This window comes from Carlito syrichta, unplaced genomic scaffold (genome assembly GCF_000164805.1).
Source record: "Carlito syrichta isolate Samal-C Ts95f unplaced genomic scaffold, Tarsius_syrichta-2.0.1 Scaffold309094, whole genome shotgun sequence".
Lineage (NCBI taxonomy): Eukaryota > Metazoa > Chordata > Mammalia > Primates > Tarsiidae > Carlito > Carlito syrichta.
The window spans coordinates 6,583-24,539 of NW_007253190.1; the positions used below are offsets into that span (position 1 = coordinate 6,583).

At 36.8% G+C, this 17,957-nt stretch overlaps 1 protein-coding gene and 1 pseudogene across 1 annotated transcript in view; one reads left to right on the forward strand and one right to left on the reverse strand.

The window, feature by feature from the left end:
* Positions 1-17,957, reverse strand: part of LOC103269164 (ATPase family AAA domain-containing protein 2B-like) — a gene marked incomplete at its 3' end in the record, with an annotated part of 64,201 nt that overhangs the window by 1,875 nt on the left and 44,369 nt on the right. Inside the window, exons 8-13 of the mRNA XM_008066746.1 lie at positions 17,767-17,842; positions 10,094-10,192; positions 7,352-7,463; positions 5,162-5,277; positions 3,944-4,118; positions 663-751 (exon numbers count right to left, since the gene is read on the reverse strand). Of these exons, the coding sequence (XP_008064937.1) occupies positions 663-751; positions 3,944-4,118; positions 5,162-5,277; positions 7,352-7,463; positions 10,094-10,192; positions 17,767-17,842 (667 nt within the window). The remainder of the gene's footprint in view (positions 1-662; positions 752-3,943; positions 4,119-5,161; positions 5,278-7,351; positions 7,464-10,093; positions 10,193-17,766; positions 17,843-17,957) is intronic.
* LOC103269166 lies at positions 11,879-13,953 on the forward strand (annotated as a pseudogene).

Genomic DNA, 17,957 nt, shown 5'->3' on the forward strand with positions numbered 1-17,957 from the left:
GAGTAGGAGTCTCACTCTATCGCCCAGGCTGAAGTGCAGTGACATGCTTATGGCCACCGCAGCCTTGGCCTGCTGGGCTCAGGTGATCCTTCCAACTCAGCCTTCCAAGTAGCTAATGTGCCATCACGCCTCGCTAATTTTTTAAAATTTATTTTAGAGACAAGGTCTCGCCAAGTTGCTCAGACTAGTCTTGAACCCCTAGACTCAGGCAATCCTCTCGCCTCCGCCTCCCAAAGTGCTGGAATTACAGGCGTGAACCACCACGCTCGGTGCCACAGATAAATTTCAAAGCATTATGCTAAATCAGGATTAGGCAACTTTTTCTGTAAAAGGCCAGACAGCAGTGTTTTCAGTTTTGCAAGCCATATGGTCTGTCACAACTACTCAATCCTACTCTTATAGCACAAAAGCAACCACAGACAATGCTTAAGGAATGAAAATGACTGTGTTCCAATATAATTCATTTATAAAACAGGCAGAGGCCTGGATCTGGCCTACAGGCTGTTTTTGCTGACACCAGTATTAAGTAAGGAGTATTCCTCATGGACATAGATTACACTTTAAAATTATCTGTAAGCCTCAAAGCACTTAGCCACAGGCTAAGGCAAATACTAAATCAATGAATGAAAAGATCCCAACATAATCAGATTAGGAAAAATTACCTGTGGATCTGATCTTGCCTGCTAGAGCGAACTGGAGCTAATCCATCTATTTCATCAAAAAATATTATAGAAGGTCTCATCAAATATGCCTAGTAAGAAGAAAATAAATGTTATTTATTGAATTCATTTTTATTTTCAAAATTTACTGTATTTTCTTAATAGACAATTCAAGAAATGATACCACATGTAGCAGGTGTGAAAGAGTATATAGTAAAAAGGGAAGCTCCTCGTCATCACACTCTCCAACAATATGGTCTCCTCCCAATAACTACCGTTTTCAGTTTGTTAACTCTTCTATACACATAATCAAAACTGTATTTTTATTTTTTTATTATTATACTTTTTTTGAGGCAGAGTCTCACTCTGTTGCTCAGGCTGGAGTATAGTGGCAGAATCACAGCCACCACAGCCTCAACCTGATAGGCTCAGGCAATCTTTTCATCTCAACCTTCCAAGTAGCTGGAACTACAGGTGCATGCCACCATGCTGGTTAATTTTTTTATTTATTGTAGAGACGAGGTCTCGCCATGTTGCCCAGGATGGTCTCCAACCCTGGGCTCAGGCAATACTCCCACCTTCTCCTCCCAAAGTGCTGGTATTATAGGAGTAAACCACTGTGGTCGGCTCATTTTAAGCAAATTTTTAGTTCACAGGCAGGTCAGCTTACTAAGGAATAGTAATTTTCCATTTCTTTCTGACTGATAATAATATACATTAAACTTTCAATATTTTCTAATAATTTAAAATGAATGACAATTAAGCCACAAAATGAGGGTTTTAGGAAAAACTTAAAAGAACTGGAATTATATAATAAGAAAAGAAAAGATTAGTTCATTATTTTTATACACATGAAGAAATGGTTTTTTAAAAATAATTACAGGCTCACAGAATTACAAAAAGGAAGTATAGCATACGTTAGTCACTGTGATAAGCACTTTATATATTTCCTCCCAGTGAAATCTCACATTAGTCTTGTGAGACAGGTATTATTTCCGCCGTTGCAAAAAAAAAAAGGCTACTACAGATCAAATGCTTTTATGTATTTAAAGTTATATACTCAATGGTAAAGCCAGATAACATGCCACACTCAGCCAATACACTGTACTGCCTTCATTCCATTTAGTGCATAGACCATATCCTTAATTTAGGAATGTAGAACCTTTCATTTAAAAAAACAATCAAGCTGGGCACAGTGGCTCAAGCCTGCAATCCCAGGACTCTGGGTGGCTCGGCAGGAAAATTGCTTGAGCCCAAGATTTTGAGACCAGCCTGGAAAATATAGCAAGACTGTGTCTCTACCAAAAAAAAAATCAAAAAATTTGCCAGGCATGGTGGTGCATGCCTGTGATCCCACCTACTTGGGAGGCTGAGGCAGAAGGATCCTCTGAGCCCAGGAGGAAAGGCTGCATGCAGTGAGAAGTGATAGTGCCATTGCAGTCCAGCACGAGCAACAGAGTGAGATGGCGACTCAAAATAAAAAAAAGAAAAAAAATCATAACTGCTAGTAATTTTTTTTTTTAAAGAAAGCAAACATTTCAACTACTCCTACCAACCAAGAAACTATGAAACAGAAATAAAGAAGATTTAGATGAAAGAAGCAGCAAGATTTATTCCACAATTTTAAATAAATCCAAGAGATATCTCTACTCCCAGCATGAACTGCTAAAAAGTATAACACGTTAACAAAAAATTTGAATTAAGTCGTTGGCCAATATACCAACATCCCAAACCAATTTTTCCCTCATTTATCAATGTTATCTTATGTGTATATTTTTCAATTACTATCAAATTCTCTTGAAGCACTCAGACTGCATATGTTTGACTTGCCACTAGACAATAGATACCTTAAAGGTAAAAATCTTTGTTGAACTTGGTGGCTTACACCTGTAATCCCAGCACTATAAGAAGTGGAGGTAAGAGGATTGCCTGAGCCCAGGGGTTTGAGACAAGCCTGGGCAACTTGGCGAGACCCCGTCCCTACAATAAATAAATAAAAATTAGCCAGGCGTGATAGTGCATGCCTGTATTGCCAGCTACTTGGAAGGCTGAGGCAGAAGGATCGCCTAAGCTCAGCAGGTCAAGGAAAATTGCTTGAGCATGCCACTGAACTCAGTGAGCATGCCACTGAACTCAGGCCTGGGCAACAGAGTGAGAGACCAACTAAAAAGACAAATATCTTGCCTATTACTCTTTCTAAACCCATTATCTAGAACACAGAAGTTTTTGATACTAACAATAATTTTAAAATAATATTTGAAATGTTTTACCAACTACAAAGGACTTTCACACACACCAACTTAGTAATGGTGCTCAAAAAAAATACGTGTTGAAAGCATTTTTTTCTTCCCACCCCCCCAAAAAACATTTTTTATTTCATATTAATTTTCTTAGACACAATCAAATATAAGTTGCACTGTTAAATAAGAATGGTTCCTTCAATAGCTCAATCAAAAGTGAATTTATATCAGGACTAATTTTTTTTTTTTTCGAGTTGGGAGTCTCACTCCGTTGCCCAGACTGGAGTGCAGTGGCTGCTCCCAGCCACCGCAGCCTCGACCTGCTGGGCTCTGGCAATCCTTCGGCCTCAGCCTTCCAAGTAGCTGAAACTACAGGCGCGTGCTACCACGCCTGGCTAATTTTTTGATTTATTGTAGAGATGAGGTCTCGCCAAGTTGCCCAGGCGGGTCTCGAACCCACAGGCTTAGGCAATCCACTCACCTCAGTCTCCCAAAGTACAGGATTACAGGCTGAGCCACCAAGCCCGGCTGGACTAATTTTTATAAGGTTTAGGAAATAACATTTTTAAAGTTAGTTACATATAAATACTAGAGACACTCTATACTATATTCATTCACCTTACTCTGCCTTTTAAAAGTATTCACTTATTTTTTAATTTTTCCAGTATCATATTTACAATTCATGAAAATAAATAACATGCTACTTTGTGAGATTTCTTGCACAGATAGTTAACCTTTTATTACTGCCCTACTTCCTCAATTGGATTATAATCTGTATGTTTATCCTGGGTTCTCAAAAGCACCTAGCATGGCATTATATCCCTGGTAATCACTTCAGTAAATGTCTTATGAATCATCATAAATATTCAAAAGTACTAGTGAAACTGCTATTAAACACCTCTAAGGCATACGATTATAGATTACCGATCCCAAATTTAACATATTGATCGGAAAATATGTCTCCTAATAACCAGACTATATTTGCAGATTAAATGTATTAAATATTCTAAAGAAAATGTTCTTGAATTAACTGGTTTCTCTTACCTGATCAAAAAGAAGCCTAAGTTGCCTTTCAGATTCACCAACCCACTTGCTCAAACAATCTGCTCCTTTTCGCATAAAAAAAGCCACCTTCTTGTCTCCTTGACTGCATTCATTAGCTAAAGCTCTGGCCACCAAAGTTTTACCTGTGCCAGGAGGGCCATAAAACAAACATCCCCTAGAGGAATGAAGAATCAAGAAAAGTAAATTAATACCACCACTGGTGGCAACCAAATTTAAAAGATGTCCCTTCCTCTCATGTAATTTTGTATCGATATATATTATTATTATTAGATCGTGATAAGTATTTTCCAGTATACAGATAAAAGTTTCACTTTGCTGAGTCCTCAAAGTACCAAGCATTGGTACACAAGAAATAGTTAAAGTTCAGAGTGATCTGGTAAGAAATACTGAAATTTTAAATGTGCTTTCCTATGATCCAGAAATTTCACATCTTAGAATATATCACATAGAAATACTCAAAAAATGTATAAAGATCCATTTAATTATTTTTTTAATAAGATCTTCCAGGAGGTGGGAATGGCAGTAGTGGGAAACTGCCTGGGGAAGGGGAGCACACCTCATCAATAAGGGTACCTGCACAATGAACATTTGTATACCTAACCCTGAATTATACCCCACAATTTTAAAATAAAAAATTTAAAGATGAAAAAAATAAATAAATACATATATACATGAATAAATAAATAAAAACAACATTACCACCTGATATGAAAAAAAAAATAAGATTTTCCATATTCTTAAACATATGGAAACGAATTAGAACCAAATCTAAGAATAAAAAGTCCCTCCTCAATGAAAACAGACACTTTTCAGTTTAAATCTAAGTCTATATGTATACCTTCAGAATATTCTTTGCCTGCCCAATTTCCTTTAACATAATTTCTCAGCCTTTCCTTATAGTTCACTAGCTAGCCACCTCATGATCAGATATAACCTATTAATAAAAAATAGTAAGTTATCACGTTCACCCTATTTCAAAAATACCCCATTATAAAATCAAAGAAACATGTCAATGAAATTGTGCTTAGTTCCACAGCCTATGGGCCCTAACCAGTAACATTTCATTTCTAATTGATATTGCTAGGACATATCAAATAATACATATGAAATATGTATGTTTATAATAATTTACTCAATTAATTGAAATCTGATAAAGTAACATTAATAACAATAATAAACATCTAAGACATTACTTACCTTGGAGGCTGAATTTTAAACTTTTCAAAAATTTCTGGATATAAAAGTGGGAATACTACCATTTCCTTTAGTGCATGAATATGATGGCTCAATCCACCTATGCTATCAAACCGCACCTTGGAAAAATGGGGGAAAAGTTTGATATAAAATAATTTTATATGTTCTATGGAATTTTTAAAATTTATAAAGTAATTTTATGGATTCAGAAATACGTGCCTCCAGTAGAATTTTTTAAATATAACTACAAATAAATATAGAAAAATAAAGTCAACAGTAAAACAAATTTACATTTCAGTTCAGGAACATTAAGCTACAATTCTTTCGTCTGGTAAACTAAGGACCAGGATTAATGCCCAACCTAAAACTTTAACAGGTAGCTATAGGACATGCTATTCATGTTATAACAGTTTAAATGACTTTTGAAACATAAAATATTTTTGTGCATTCATTCCCAGAAGGGGTAATATCCCCAAAGGGGCAAAAAAATTGGTTCAAGGGTAGGACAAGAAAATCTTAGCTATTACAATGACTTGCAGGTCTCTAAAATTTAACTTTACCTGACAAAATCTTATTTGTTAATATTTCATTTCTCTAGTTAAAGTTAATTTGTCACTTTATAGAACAACAATTTAAAAAATAGTTTGAAAAACACTGATCTATAACAAGAAGCAACAAAGATTGTTCCTTCCATTCATAACAGTTTAAACAGCTAGACTTTGTAAAAAAGAAAAGCATAGTAAAAAACTGCTGACTGGGCACAGTGGCTCACAACCGCAATCCCAGCACTTTGAGAGGCTGAAGTAGGAGGATGGTTTGAGCCTAGGAGTTCTAGACCAGCCTAGTCAACATCTCAATACCTCATCTCAGAAAAATTTTAAAAAGTTTTAAAGTTAAAGAAAAAAAAATGCATGAAAGATATTTTGCCAAGATGTTTAAAAGTAATTGCCTTTGACTACTGGCGTATGGGAGCTCTCTTTCCCTGATTCTTCATGCTATTATGGTACTTGAAAATGTTTCATGATAAATTTATTGCTATGATAGAAAAAGCTTAAGTAAACTAGAAAAATAAAAACAAGTTAAATAACAGAAATATACTAGGAGAAGATAAATTTCTAGTATATAATATCAAATTTTAAAGAAGTTACTCGAACTGACTGTCAGAAATCTAAAGTCTAGATTTAATACAGTAAAGTACCAAACACTACTAGGTAAGGTCCTCTGAGAAAATTTACTGTTAGAAATAAGATTCTGGTTTGTTTTTGTTTTTTAGTTGGCATCTCACTCCATTGCCCAGGTTGGAGTGCAGTGGCACGCACAGCGTCAACCTGCTAGGCTCAGGCGATCCTTCGGCCTCAGCCTTCCAAGTGGCCGAACTACAGGCACGCACTACCACATCCAGCAAATTTTTTATTTATTGTAGAGACGAGGTCTTGCCAAGTTGTCCGAGCTGGTTTCAAACACACAGGCTCAGGCAATTCACTTGCCTCAGCCTCCCAAAAGGCAACCCAAAGTGCTGGGATTACAGGCTGAGCCACCAAGCCCAGCCGTCTGGGCATATTTAATACTCAAATTCCTTAGGTCTTCAATAAAACACGATAAATATTTTCCTCTATAACTTCAGATTATAGAATTAAAATTTCATCTTCAAATATATATGCAACTCTATTTGATAAATTCTTTTAAATCTCTTGTATGAGAATCAAATTATGCCACATAGATTTATGAGAACATAGACAAAAATACATATCAAATAAGTTTTCGGTTATGTAGTAGTCTTATTCCAAAGTAAGATACTACTAATAATGAGAAAAAAAATCTACCATGTTCTCTGAACTGCAAGTCTCTTTACATGCTACATATCTTCCCTGAGTACAATCTTCCATTTTCCATAGAGACTCCAACAACCTTTAATATCGATGGCCCATATCTGAATTTCTAGCCCAGATATTTCTCCTTAATTATCTACCTGCTATATATTTCAATAACATTAAAATAGTGAGACCCCAACTCAAAAAAAAATTGAAAAACCTGACTAACACATGTGACCAGGGTTCTGAGGTTCCAAAACATATATATCAAAACATTAATATTGGTCATATTTAATTTTTCTACATTTTTTAAGTGCTGACTTAGAAAAAAGGAAAAACTTTTTAAAAAGAATACTTCTAGAAAAACATTTATAAAACTTACTGATTTATCAATGTTCATTGGATCAACATCAGCCAAGCTTGCACCAACTTTTACTCGTTCTCGGAGAATACCACTAGCTAAGTCTTCTGCTCTGAAGTTCATAGGCAAACATCTGAAATTGATAAAAATTCAAGTAAAATAGCATTAAAAGTTTCACATTTTTAATGTCAAAATAAACCTAAATCTTTGTCATAATTCCATCTTTCTCTTTTCTCTCATAATCCAGAAAATAACACCAAAATATTTCATTATTTTAAATATTTCTCTTTTGTCTTTTTTTTCAGTTGGGGTCTCACTCTGTCATCCAGGCTAGAGTATAGTGTGACACTATCATGGTTCACCGCAGCCTTGACCTTCTGGGCCCAGGCAATTCTTCTATCTCAGCCTCCCAAGTAGCTGGGACTATAGGCAGGCACTACCACACCCAGCTAATTTTTTTTTTATTTTTTATAGAGACAAGGTCTCACTATGCTGCCTAGGCTGGTCTCAAACTCCTAGGCTCAAGCAATCCTCCCACATTAGCCTCCCAAAGTGCTGGGATTATAGGAGTGAGCCACCACACCGGGTTGTGTTTCATATTTTTAAACTACTTTTCCTAAATTCTTTTTAACTGACTAAAAATAAAGTTATTCACAAGACAAAGAAAGCAAGATCATTAATCTGCTGTCAAAGGGCCTAATATATTCAAATTTAGAAAAATAACATACCTGATATCCAATGTTATACAACTATTAAATAAAAATAGATCTACAGTTACTAAAATATATGTAATTAAAATGAATTCAGGCCAGGCTCAGTGGCTCAGCCTGTAATCCCAGCGCTTTAGGAGGCCGAGGTAAGTGGATTGCCTGGGCCCGCGGGTTCAAGACCCGCCTGGGCAACATGGCCAGACCTCATCTCTACAACAAATAAAAAAAACTCAGCTGGGCGTGATAGCGCAGGCCTGTAGTTCCAGCTACTTGGAAGGCTGAGGTGAAAGGATCACCTGAGCCCAGCAGGTTGAGGCTGCAGTGGCTGGGAGCGGCCACTGCACTCCAGTCTGAGTAACAGGGTGAGACTCCAACACACACACAAAAAATGAAATCAAAATGTGTAAAAATATTTAAAGTTATCCTCAGATACATGAATATGTCTACTTGTTCATATGAGTGAAAAAAATTCTTTCCGTTTTGTTCAAAGGAAACGTATTCTAGTTCACATCTTGAGAACTGTATTTTATCTTCTGTGTAATTACCTTGAGAGAGATCTCTAGCTACCTAAAATACTACACTACATTATTTATTCTTACTATCTCCCCCAAGTAAACATAATCTACTTCCTCTTTTAACATTGAGTGAACACTAAAATTGCAGTCTCAAAAAAGTACAGCTTCTATAATAAATATACTTCAATGACATTTTTGAATCCCAATTTACCTTAAAAATATATTATCAAAGTAGATTATCAGAGTAGTGTAGATTAAATAGGCATTAAATTCTTTTATTTAAACTTATATTTTTCCCATACTGTTTTATGAGTTAGAATCTCACTCTGTAGCCTAGGCTGGAGTGCAGTGGCATGTTCACGGTCACCACAGCTTCAACCTGCTGGGCTTAGGTGATCCTTCCACCTCAGCCTTCCAAGTAGCTGGAACTACAGGCATGTGCCACTGTGCCTGGCTAATTGTTTTTTTTTTTTACTTATTGTAGAGATGAGGTCTCGTCAAGTTGCCCAGGCTGGTCTTGAACCCATGGGCTCAGGCAATCTTTTCACCTAGGCCTCCCGAAGTGCTGGGATTATAGATGTGAACCACCGTGCCTGGCCCCATACTTTTTCTTTCCATAATTTACCTGCAGAATTATTTTTTGGTACACAATCAATACCAATCCAAACGAGTTTCTAAGGTCTGCGACTGAAGACTTAGTATTTCCTCTTCAACAGACACGTAATTTGACGCCTTAATTATTTGCTAGACAAATACAGGTTCTCTTCCCCAGTGAAAATTCTTCAAGGTTTTAGAGAGCTGCATTAATAACCTCAGTTAGACAAAGATGACCAGAGACACTCATTCAATCAACAACAAAAGCAAAATAAAATTTTCCAAAAAAACCCAAAATCTCCTGAAAGAATTTTATTAGAAATCTTATCTTGCTGGGCCTCACGCCTATAATCCCAGCAGTTTGGGAGGCAGAAGGGAGAGGATTGCCTGAACCCATGAATACAAGACCAGCCTGGGCAACTTGGCGAGACCTCGTTTCTACAATAAATCAAAAAATTGCAGCCAGTCATGGTGGCACGTGCCTGTAGTTCCAGTTACTTGGAAGGTTGAGGTGGAAGGATCACCTAAGCCCAGCAGGTCAAGGCTGCAGTGGCTGTGAGCGAGCCACTGTACTCCAGCCTGGGTGACAGAGTAACACTCCTATTCAAAAAAAAAAAAAAAAGAAAAGAGGCAGAAGAAAATACAGATGCTGCCACATAGGTTGACCTCTCACTTCATTGGCTCCCCTTCCTTTACCTTTCTACACATTACTTTATTATGACTACTTACAGACTAAGTAATTTAGGAAAATTTCCCAAGATAAGATTTCTACTAAAAGAATAATTAGGCAGAAATCAAGTCAGTCATGACACTAGTCTTAAACATGTACTGGATATCAATGTTAGCAAAGTGGTAGTATAGATAAGAAACTCATTAAAATAAAATTTTAAAACCTTGCTCATCCTTTTTGTCTACCATAGAAATAACATTAAAAATTTACTAACCTATTTCTTGCTCTTGCCATGCTCTTTGATTTCCTTCTTTCAAAGCGTTCTTCATCAGAAGACGTTGTATCACTACTATGAATGGCATGCTTCTTTCGCCTAGTTAAAAAAAGCAAAACCCTTAAAACCATTATAGTAGCAAATGGTTTCTTAAAAAATTATAAACATCATGTCTACAATTAGCTCAGTAGAAAATTCATTCAGCAAATATTTATTAAGATCTTTCCCTCATACATTTCCTAGCTAATGAAATATAAAGGTAGTAAGTGCTGCAGAGAAAAGAGGAATAAAAAGGAGAAGATGCCTAAAATTTTTAAAAATAAGGTGATTCAGAAAATGAATCAACAAACAATTTAATTTGCATCCAAACTTAGAAAATATGTCACTGTTTGATAAAAAGCATTAGAATTTTAGAAAAGAAAGCATGTCTTTGCCTTTTTTATTCTCTTTCCCAAATAGTAAGAAACAGTGCAGACATTAATAGAACTTAGAAAAATGCTAAGCATTGTGGCTCACGCCAGTAATCCCAGCACTTTGAGAGGCAGAGACAAGAGATTGCCGAAACTCAGGAGTTCCAGACCAGGCTGAGAAACAGATTTCGTCTACACAATAAATCCAAAACAAAAATTAACCAGGTATGGTAGCACACGCCTGCGGTTCCAGTAACCTGGAGGGCTGAGGTGGAAGGATCGTCTGAACCCAACATGTTGAGGCTGCGGTGGCCGTCAGCATACCACTGCACTCCAGCCTGGTGACAGAGTGAGATGCCAACTCAAAAAAATTTTTTTTTAAATAAAGAACTTTAAAAAAACACACTGGTTTACAGGAAGATAAAGGCTTTCACTTCCCACTTAAGAAACTTCTATCCTGTTTCAATTTATTATAAAATATATAATTTTTTATGTTGCCCAGGCTGGTCTCAAATTCCCGGCCTCAAATGACCCTCCTACCTCAGCTCCACAAAGTGCTGGGAATACAGGCATGAGGCACTACACCTGGCCTCATGAAATATTTTGAAGGAAAAAAAGATATAATTTATAATCAGAACTATTATAGAATAGTTAGGCAATATATCAGTCATCCCAATGAAGAAATAATACTTGGTGAATACTAGATTATTAATATAACTAATGACATCACTAAGATACCTAGAAAATATAACAAAATCACCACCAAATCGTGTCTTCTCAACAAGTCTAAACTGAATCCATCAGACCCAAATCAAATTTTGTAACCACTTCTTTTAAACTGCATGTTCAGTTAGCAGTTCTACTAACTGCAGCTTGTAAACCTCAGAAATCATCCTAAATCCCTTTTTCCCCACCACATTATCACTACTGGTTGAATCTCTTCATGCTCCCTATAAAAATCCCTTTCATCTTCTCTTTTCATCTACCCATTCACTTACCGCCCCCTTAGTCCTTTAACCACCTCAGCTCTGCTCTGCTCTACTAAAAAAAATCATTTGCCATGATCTTACCTTGGATCTTGTTATCACATCAACTGTTCTGTACTTCTGCAATCTTAAAATTTAATGACCTACTCTTTAAGCACAACCTCCTAACATACCAACTTTCAGGTCAACTCATCAAGACCCACTGTTCCTAAGTATCCATTAATTCATCATCTATCAACATCTTTCTTGGCTTACTTTTCTGTGCTGTCCAGCCTCATTAAGATCTATTATTTCAGTTTTTAATTTTCCCACCCAACTTACTCTGTACCCTTTTTTTCCCATTATAATTGTTAACCTCCACCCTTTACTAATCCAAGGAATAAAAGAGAATGCTGAACACACTTATGAAAATTCACACTTCAAATATTAAAAGAAATAACAAATTTGGTATATGCATACATTAAAACATTTTTCAGCAATAAAAAGGAATAATTCACTCTTATACACAAGGATGAATGTCAAAATCACCATGCTGGGTGAAAGAAGCCTGACATAGAAGATCATACTTTATGATTCTATTCATTAAAAAAATCTCAGAATATGCTAATGTTACTAATAACAAAAAGAACAAAAAGTAACAAAAAAGAAGTTCAGTGGTTACCTACACCAATGGTTGGGGAGAGACAGAATAAAAAGGGGCATAAAGAACATGCAAATGTTCTATTCCTTAACTGTGGCAGTGAATATACCTGTCAAAACTTAACTAATTGAACTTCTCTTTTTTAAGTGGGGTCTCACTCTGTCACCCAGGCTGGAGTGCAGTGGCACAATCACAGCTCACTGCAAACAAGCCCCTGGGCCTCTGCCTCCCAAGCAGCTGGGACTATAGGTGCATGTCTCACTCTTTCTGCCTAGGCTGGTTTCAGACTCCTGGGCTCAAGCAATCCTCCCACCTCTGTCTCCCAAAGTGCTGAGATTACAAACTGAGCCACCGTGCCTAGTGAACATTTTAAATATATACATTTTATTTTATATAAATTATGTTTCAATGAGGTATTTGAATGGGATCCTACAACATAAAAAAGACATTAAGTAAATGCCTAAGAAAACCTAAATAAAGTATGAACTTTAGTTCATAATAATATATCAATATTGGTTTATTAATTGTAACAAATAAACTACACTAATGTTAAACGTTAATGGGGAAAACTTGGTGTAAGCTATGTAGGAACTCTTTACTAGATTTACAATTTTTCTGCGAATCTAAAACTATTCTTAAAAGTTTATTTTTTTTTAAAAAAAACAAATGTGCACTTAAGATCTGTACACTTCTTTGCATGTAAATTTAATTTCAAAAGAAAAAAACTGAAACTAATATTGGACTTTTAACAATATACATGCTGAAGTATTCAGGGGAGAAATGCAGCAATGTCTGTAATTTACTTTTCTAAGTAAATGGATCCAAAAAAGAAGATGGACTGACAGATGGATAGAAACAGATATGTGATAAAGCAAGTATAGCAAAATGAAAATGTAGAATCTAGGTGAGGGATATATCAGTGTTCACTGTAAAATTCTTTCAACTATTCTAGATGCTTGAAAATTTCTATAATAAAATGACGGGTTGTAGCCCAGAGAGTGAAGCTCTTGAGGACTCCTCCTGATCCAGGTCAGCACTCACCCCAAGCTCTCATCATCCTCAGCCCTAGCCCATGCCACCCACCTGCCACGAAGAAGATGGAGCTGATCCAGAAGAAACACCAAGCTAACTGAGAAGACTAAGCACTATGATGACATGGCCACCTGTATGGAGGCCAGACCAAGCAAGGCACTGACCTGTCCAATGAGGAGCGCAACCTGCTCTTAGGGGTCTACAAGAATGTGGTCGGGGACTGCAGCTCAACCTGGAGGATCATCTCGAGCACTCAGCAGAAAATCAATACCTCTGACAAGAAGTTGCAGTTGACTAAGGATTGTAGGGAGTGGAGTCTGAGTTGAGATTCATCTTTATCAAGGTCCTAGAATTGTTGGTTAAATATTTAATAGCCAATGCAACTAATCCAGAGAGTAAGGTCTTCTATCTAAAAATGAAAGGAAATTACTTCTGGTACCTTGCTGAAGTTGCATGTGGTGACAACCAAAAACAAATGATAGAAAATTCCCAAGGAGCTTACTAAGAAGCATCTGATATCAGCAAAAATGAGATGTAAACCACATATCCAATCCGCCTAGGGCTGGCTCTTAACTTTTCTGTATTTTACTTTGAGATCCTTAATAACCCAGAGCTTACCTGCACACTGGCTAAAAAGCTTTTGATGAGGCTATTGTAGAACTTGATACACTGAATGAAGACTCATACAAAGACAGCACCATCATCATGCAGTTGATTAGAGACAACTTAACACTATGGTCACCAGACAGCGCAGGAAGAGAGTGTGATGTGGCAGAAGGGGCCAAAACCTAAATGCATGCAGGATGTCATCCTTCTTCCCATCACAAAACCTTTTTAGACATCTCCATTCCTTATTGTACTTGGATTTCCTATAGCAAAGAACCCACTTATGTGTATGGAGTCAACTGTTTATAGTCTTTTCACACTGCAGCTTTGGGAAAACTCTATTCCTTGATTTGTGTTTGTCTTGGGTTTCCTGGTATGCAGTTACTGCTGTAGAAAAGTATTAATAGCTTCATCTCATAAACATAAGTAACTTCCAAATATTTATGCAGAGGACTAAAAATACATCTGGTATTTAAGTAATCTGAACCAGTTCTGCAAGTGACTGTGTTTTGTACTGTGAAGATATGAAAATGTAGTTAATTATAATCTGAAGAGTGCTCCATATAACTTCTTAGTTTCTACATTCTCTCCCTTACTCTTCAGGGATTTCCTTCAGTAAGCAACTTTTCCATTCTCTTAATGTATTCCTTTTTAGTAGGAATCCAGAAGTATTAGACTGAATGGAAAAGCTCTTGACATTTCTGGACTAGGGGTAACAAACTGAAATGCCTCCAGTATCAGGTATTATGGAGGTCATGTATATCTGTGATAACCAGGAGTTTCCTTATTCGCTCTTCATTTGCTGCTATTTTGACAACTGCTCTTCCCAAATAAAAATTCACTTACATTTCCTGCTTTGTAGCTCTGGTATTCACTTTACTGTGTAATAGAAGTAGCATGTTGCTGCCAGAATACAAGCATTGCTTTTGGCAAATTAAAGTACATGTCATTTTTTCATACACTAGAAATGGGAAATACATTAAAGTACAAAAGTCCAAGTCTAAAAACTTTAGTACTTTTCCATTCAGATTTGTGCACATGTGAGAGGATGTCCAGTTTGTCTAGTGATTGTTATTTAGAGTCGGATCATTATTGTGTGTTGCTAATCATTGACTGTAGCCCTAAACAAGTCTTGTGAAAATGTCATGCCCAACGTAACAGCAGAATGACATAAAGTAAACTTACATTTTATAAGCCATTTGCTATGGCTTTGTAACAATTGCATATCCACATTTTTAAGGAACAGGTGAATTTACTACTTTCTAAAAGTTTATTGATATTTTCCTTTTATCTTATGTAAAATGTCATAGTAATACCTATATTTCTGCATTTTGATACACTTTTCTAAGGATGTGTGGAAATGTATAAAATTGGACTACATTTCTTAAAGTGTTTTACTATAGATCAATCTCATGGGCCATTTCTTCCTCAGATACAAATGATATCTGGTTAAGTGTTATATGGAATAAAGTAGACAATTTAAAACTAGGAAAAAATAAATAACAAAATAAAAATGCCGGGTGCAGTGGCTCACACCTATAATTCTAGCACCTTGGGAGGCCAAGGTGAGAGGACTGCCTGAGCCCACTGGTTCGAGACCAGCCTGGACAACTTGGCAAGACCTCATCTCTACAATAAATCAAAAAATTAGCCAGGCGTGGTGGTGCGTGCCTGTAGTTCCGGCTACTTGGAAGGCTGAGGTTGAAGGACTGCCTGAGTCCAGCAGTTCCAGGCTGCAGTGGCCATGAGGGTGCCACTGCACTCTAGACTGGGTGACAAAATGAGACTCCAACTCAAAAATAAATAAATAAATAAATAAAATGAGAGAGAAAGCAAATTTAAACCTGTATCCTAAATATAGATAATATTTCATTCCCTTCAAATGTCTATGGAACATACACAAAAATAGACTACATATCCAATCACAAAGAAAAACTCAATAAGAACAATACAAATAGTTCCCTCCTCATAATACAGTAAGTATACATGGTGTTATGGTACACATTGAGTTTCGTGGCCACGGTTCCTGGTTTATAACCTTCCTAACCCTTGTCAGAGTTTTGTTACAATGTTGAGTGTGTTAGGCCTCTGGAAACAGAATCTTCCTGATCTTCTCCTGCCCTACTTTCACCTACCTCAAGACAGGACTCTAATCTTCCCCCACCTTATGACTGTAGGTCTAAAGACCCTCCCGTTCCACATCTTAGGGTAAGGAATACTGAGTTTCTGAAACTTCCATAAAAACCCAGAGGACTGGTTTGGGGGAGCTTCTAGATAGCCAAACATGTGGGGGTTCCTGGAGAATGGTGAGCCCAGGGAGGGCATGGAAACTCTGCACTCCTTTCCCATATCTTACCCTGCGTATCTCTTCATCTGTATCCTTTGCAATATCCTTTATAATAAATCAATAAACGTGATTCCCTGAGTTCTGTGAGCCACCCCTGCAAATTAATCAAACCCAAAAATGGGATCATGGGAACCCAACTTGAAGCTAGTTGGTCAGTTCTGCAGACTTGCAACTGGTGTCTGGGATCTGACACTATCTCCAGGTAGATAGTACTGGAACTGAATTGGAGGGCCCCCAGCTGGTGTCTGCCGCCTGGTGTGTGGAAAAAAATTGGAGCACAGAAATTCTCAGTATTGACTGCTGTGGTGGTGGTGTAAGAGTAGAGGGAAAAACACCATTTGAGAGCGTTCTCCCTAATTCTCCCTAATCCCTAATGTAAAAGGACTGGGAATATATATGGCAAAGAACTAATCTCTCTACTACACAAAGAACTCCTGCAAATAGATCTAACAAAAGATATTTTTAAGGTTATACAAACTAATAAAAATGTTACTGTAAGGGAGTGAGACACTACTGTATGTAAACCAAAGTTTTTCATGTTCATTTTTTAACTTTTGTTTTTGAGCCATGGAAACTTATTACAGTGTTATATAATAAGAAATATGTTCAGTTTTTGTCTTCCATTCTAGACAAGGAGCTCCTAAAACCCTAAATTTCCTGAATTATAGGAGTGTCTTTATTAGTCATAAGAAGCCTGTTTTAATCACACCAGAGTTTATGCTAATGAGGTGACTTAAGGTGGGGCCATTAATAGTCTCAGGATTAAGTGGATGAGCAGAAAGACTAAGTGATTAGTGGGTTGGAACTTCTACCCTAGCCATTGACCTCCAGAGATTAAGCACTAGAAAAGCTCTTGAACAAGGAAATAAGATGAGCTTCCAGGCTGATGAACATATAGAGGTGATGCGAGGATGGCAAACTGAGAAAGGGAATGGAAGCTCTAGACTCTCCCCAAACCTTGCTCTATGTATCTCTTCCATTGGATTGTTCATGAGTTGAATCCTTTAGAATAAACAAGTAAAGTAAACCAGAAAAGTGTTTCTAGAGTTTTATGAGCCATTCCAGCAAATTATCAAACCTGGGGGGGGGGGTTGGAATCTCCTATTTATAGCCAGTTTGTCATAAATACATAATTTGTGGACCTGATGCTAACTCCAGTTAAAGAGTGTCGCAATTGAATTAAACAGAATCACTGGACATGTAGCTGGTATCCAGAAGAGTTGGAAAACTGGTTGCATCTGGTGTCAGGACACAGTGTAAGCAGAGAAACAGTGTTCCACAGAGCTACCTTTTAAGAAAATAAAATAATCAAGATACAGCCTTAAAAGTAGAAAACTTCTTTTGTGCCTACACGTAAAAGAAAGGATAGTTAGGAAAAAAAGTATGAAAGACTACCTGAATCAATGCTTCAAATGAAAGCAATATGGGTCACATAGATTCAACTGTCTACTAAGAGACCCTCTAGAGAGCTGTGTATCTTTAGGGAAACATAATTGGTAAAACAATCCCAAGCAAACTGTGAACCAGGAAGAAAACAGTCACAGATAAGATGATAATTATTAGTCAGTAATTAAAGAAAGAAGGAAAGATGCAATTAGTCTCTCAATGATATGTGCAAATATCCTCTCCTCTCAAAAAAAACCAAAACGTACCTAATATGACTTCTTCGTGCTGGAGATCTATGAATATCAAACAGTGTGTTTTCCCTCTTTTTTTGATGAGCTGGTACTAAAAGAAACAAAAAATAACAGAGAAATAACTAATAATAAACTGATACATTAACGTACTAAAGGAACAGAAATTACCTCTGTTAACTTTCTGAATAGAACCTAGCCATGTATCT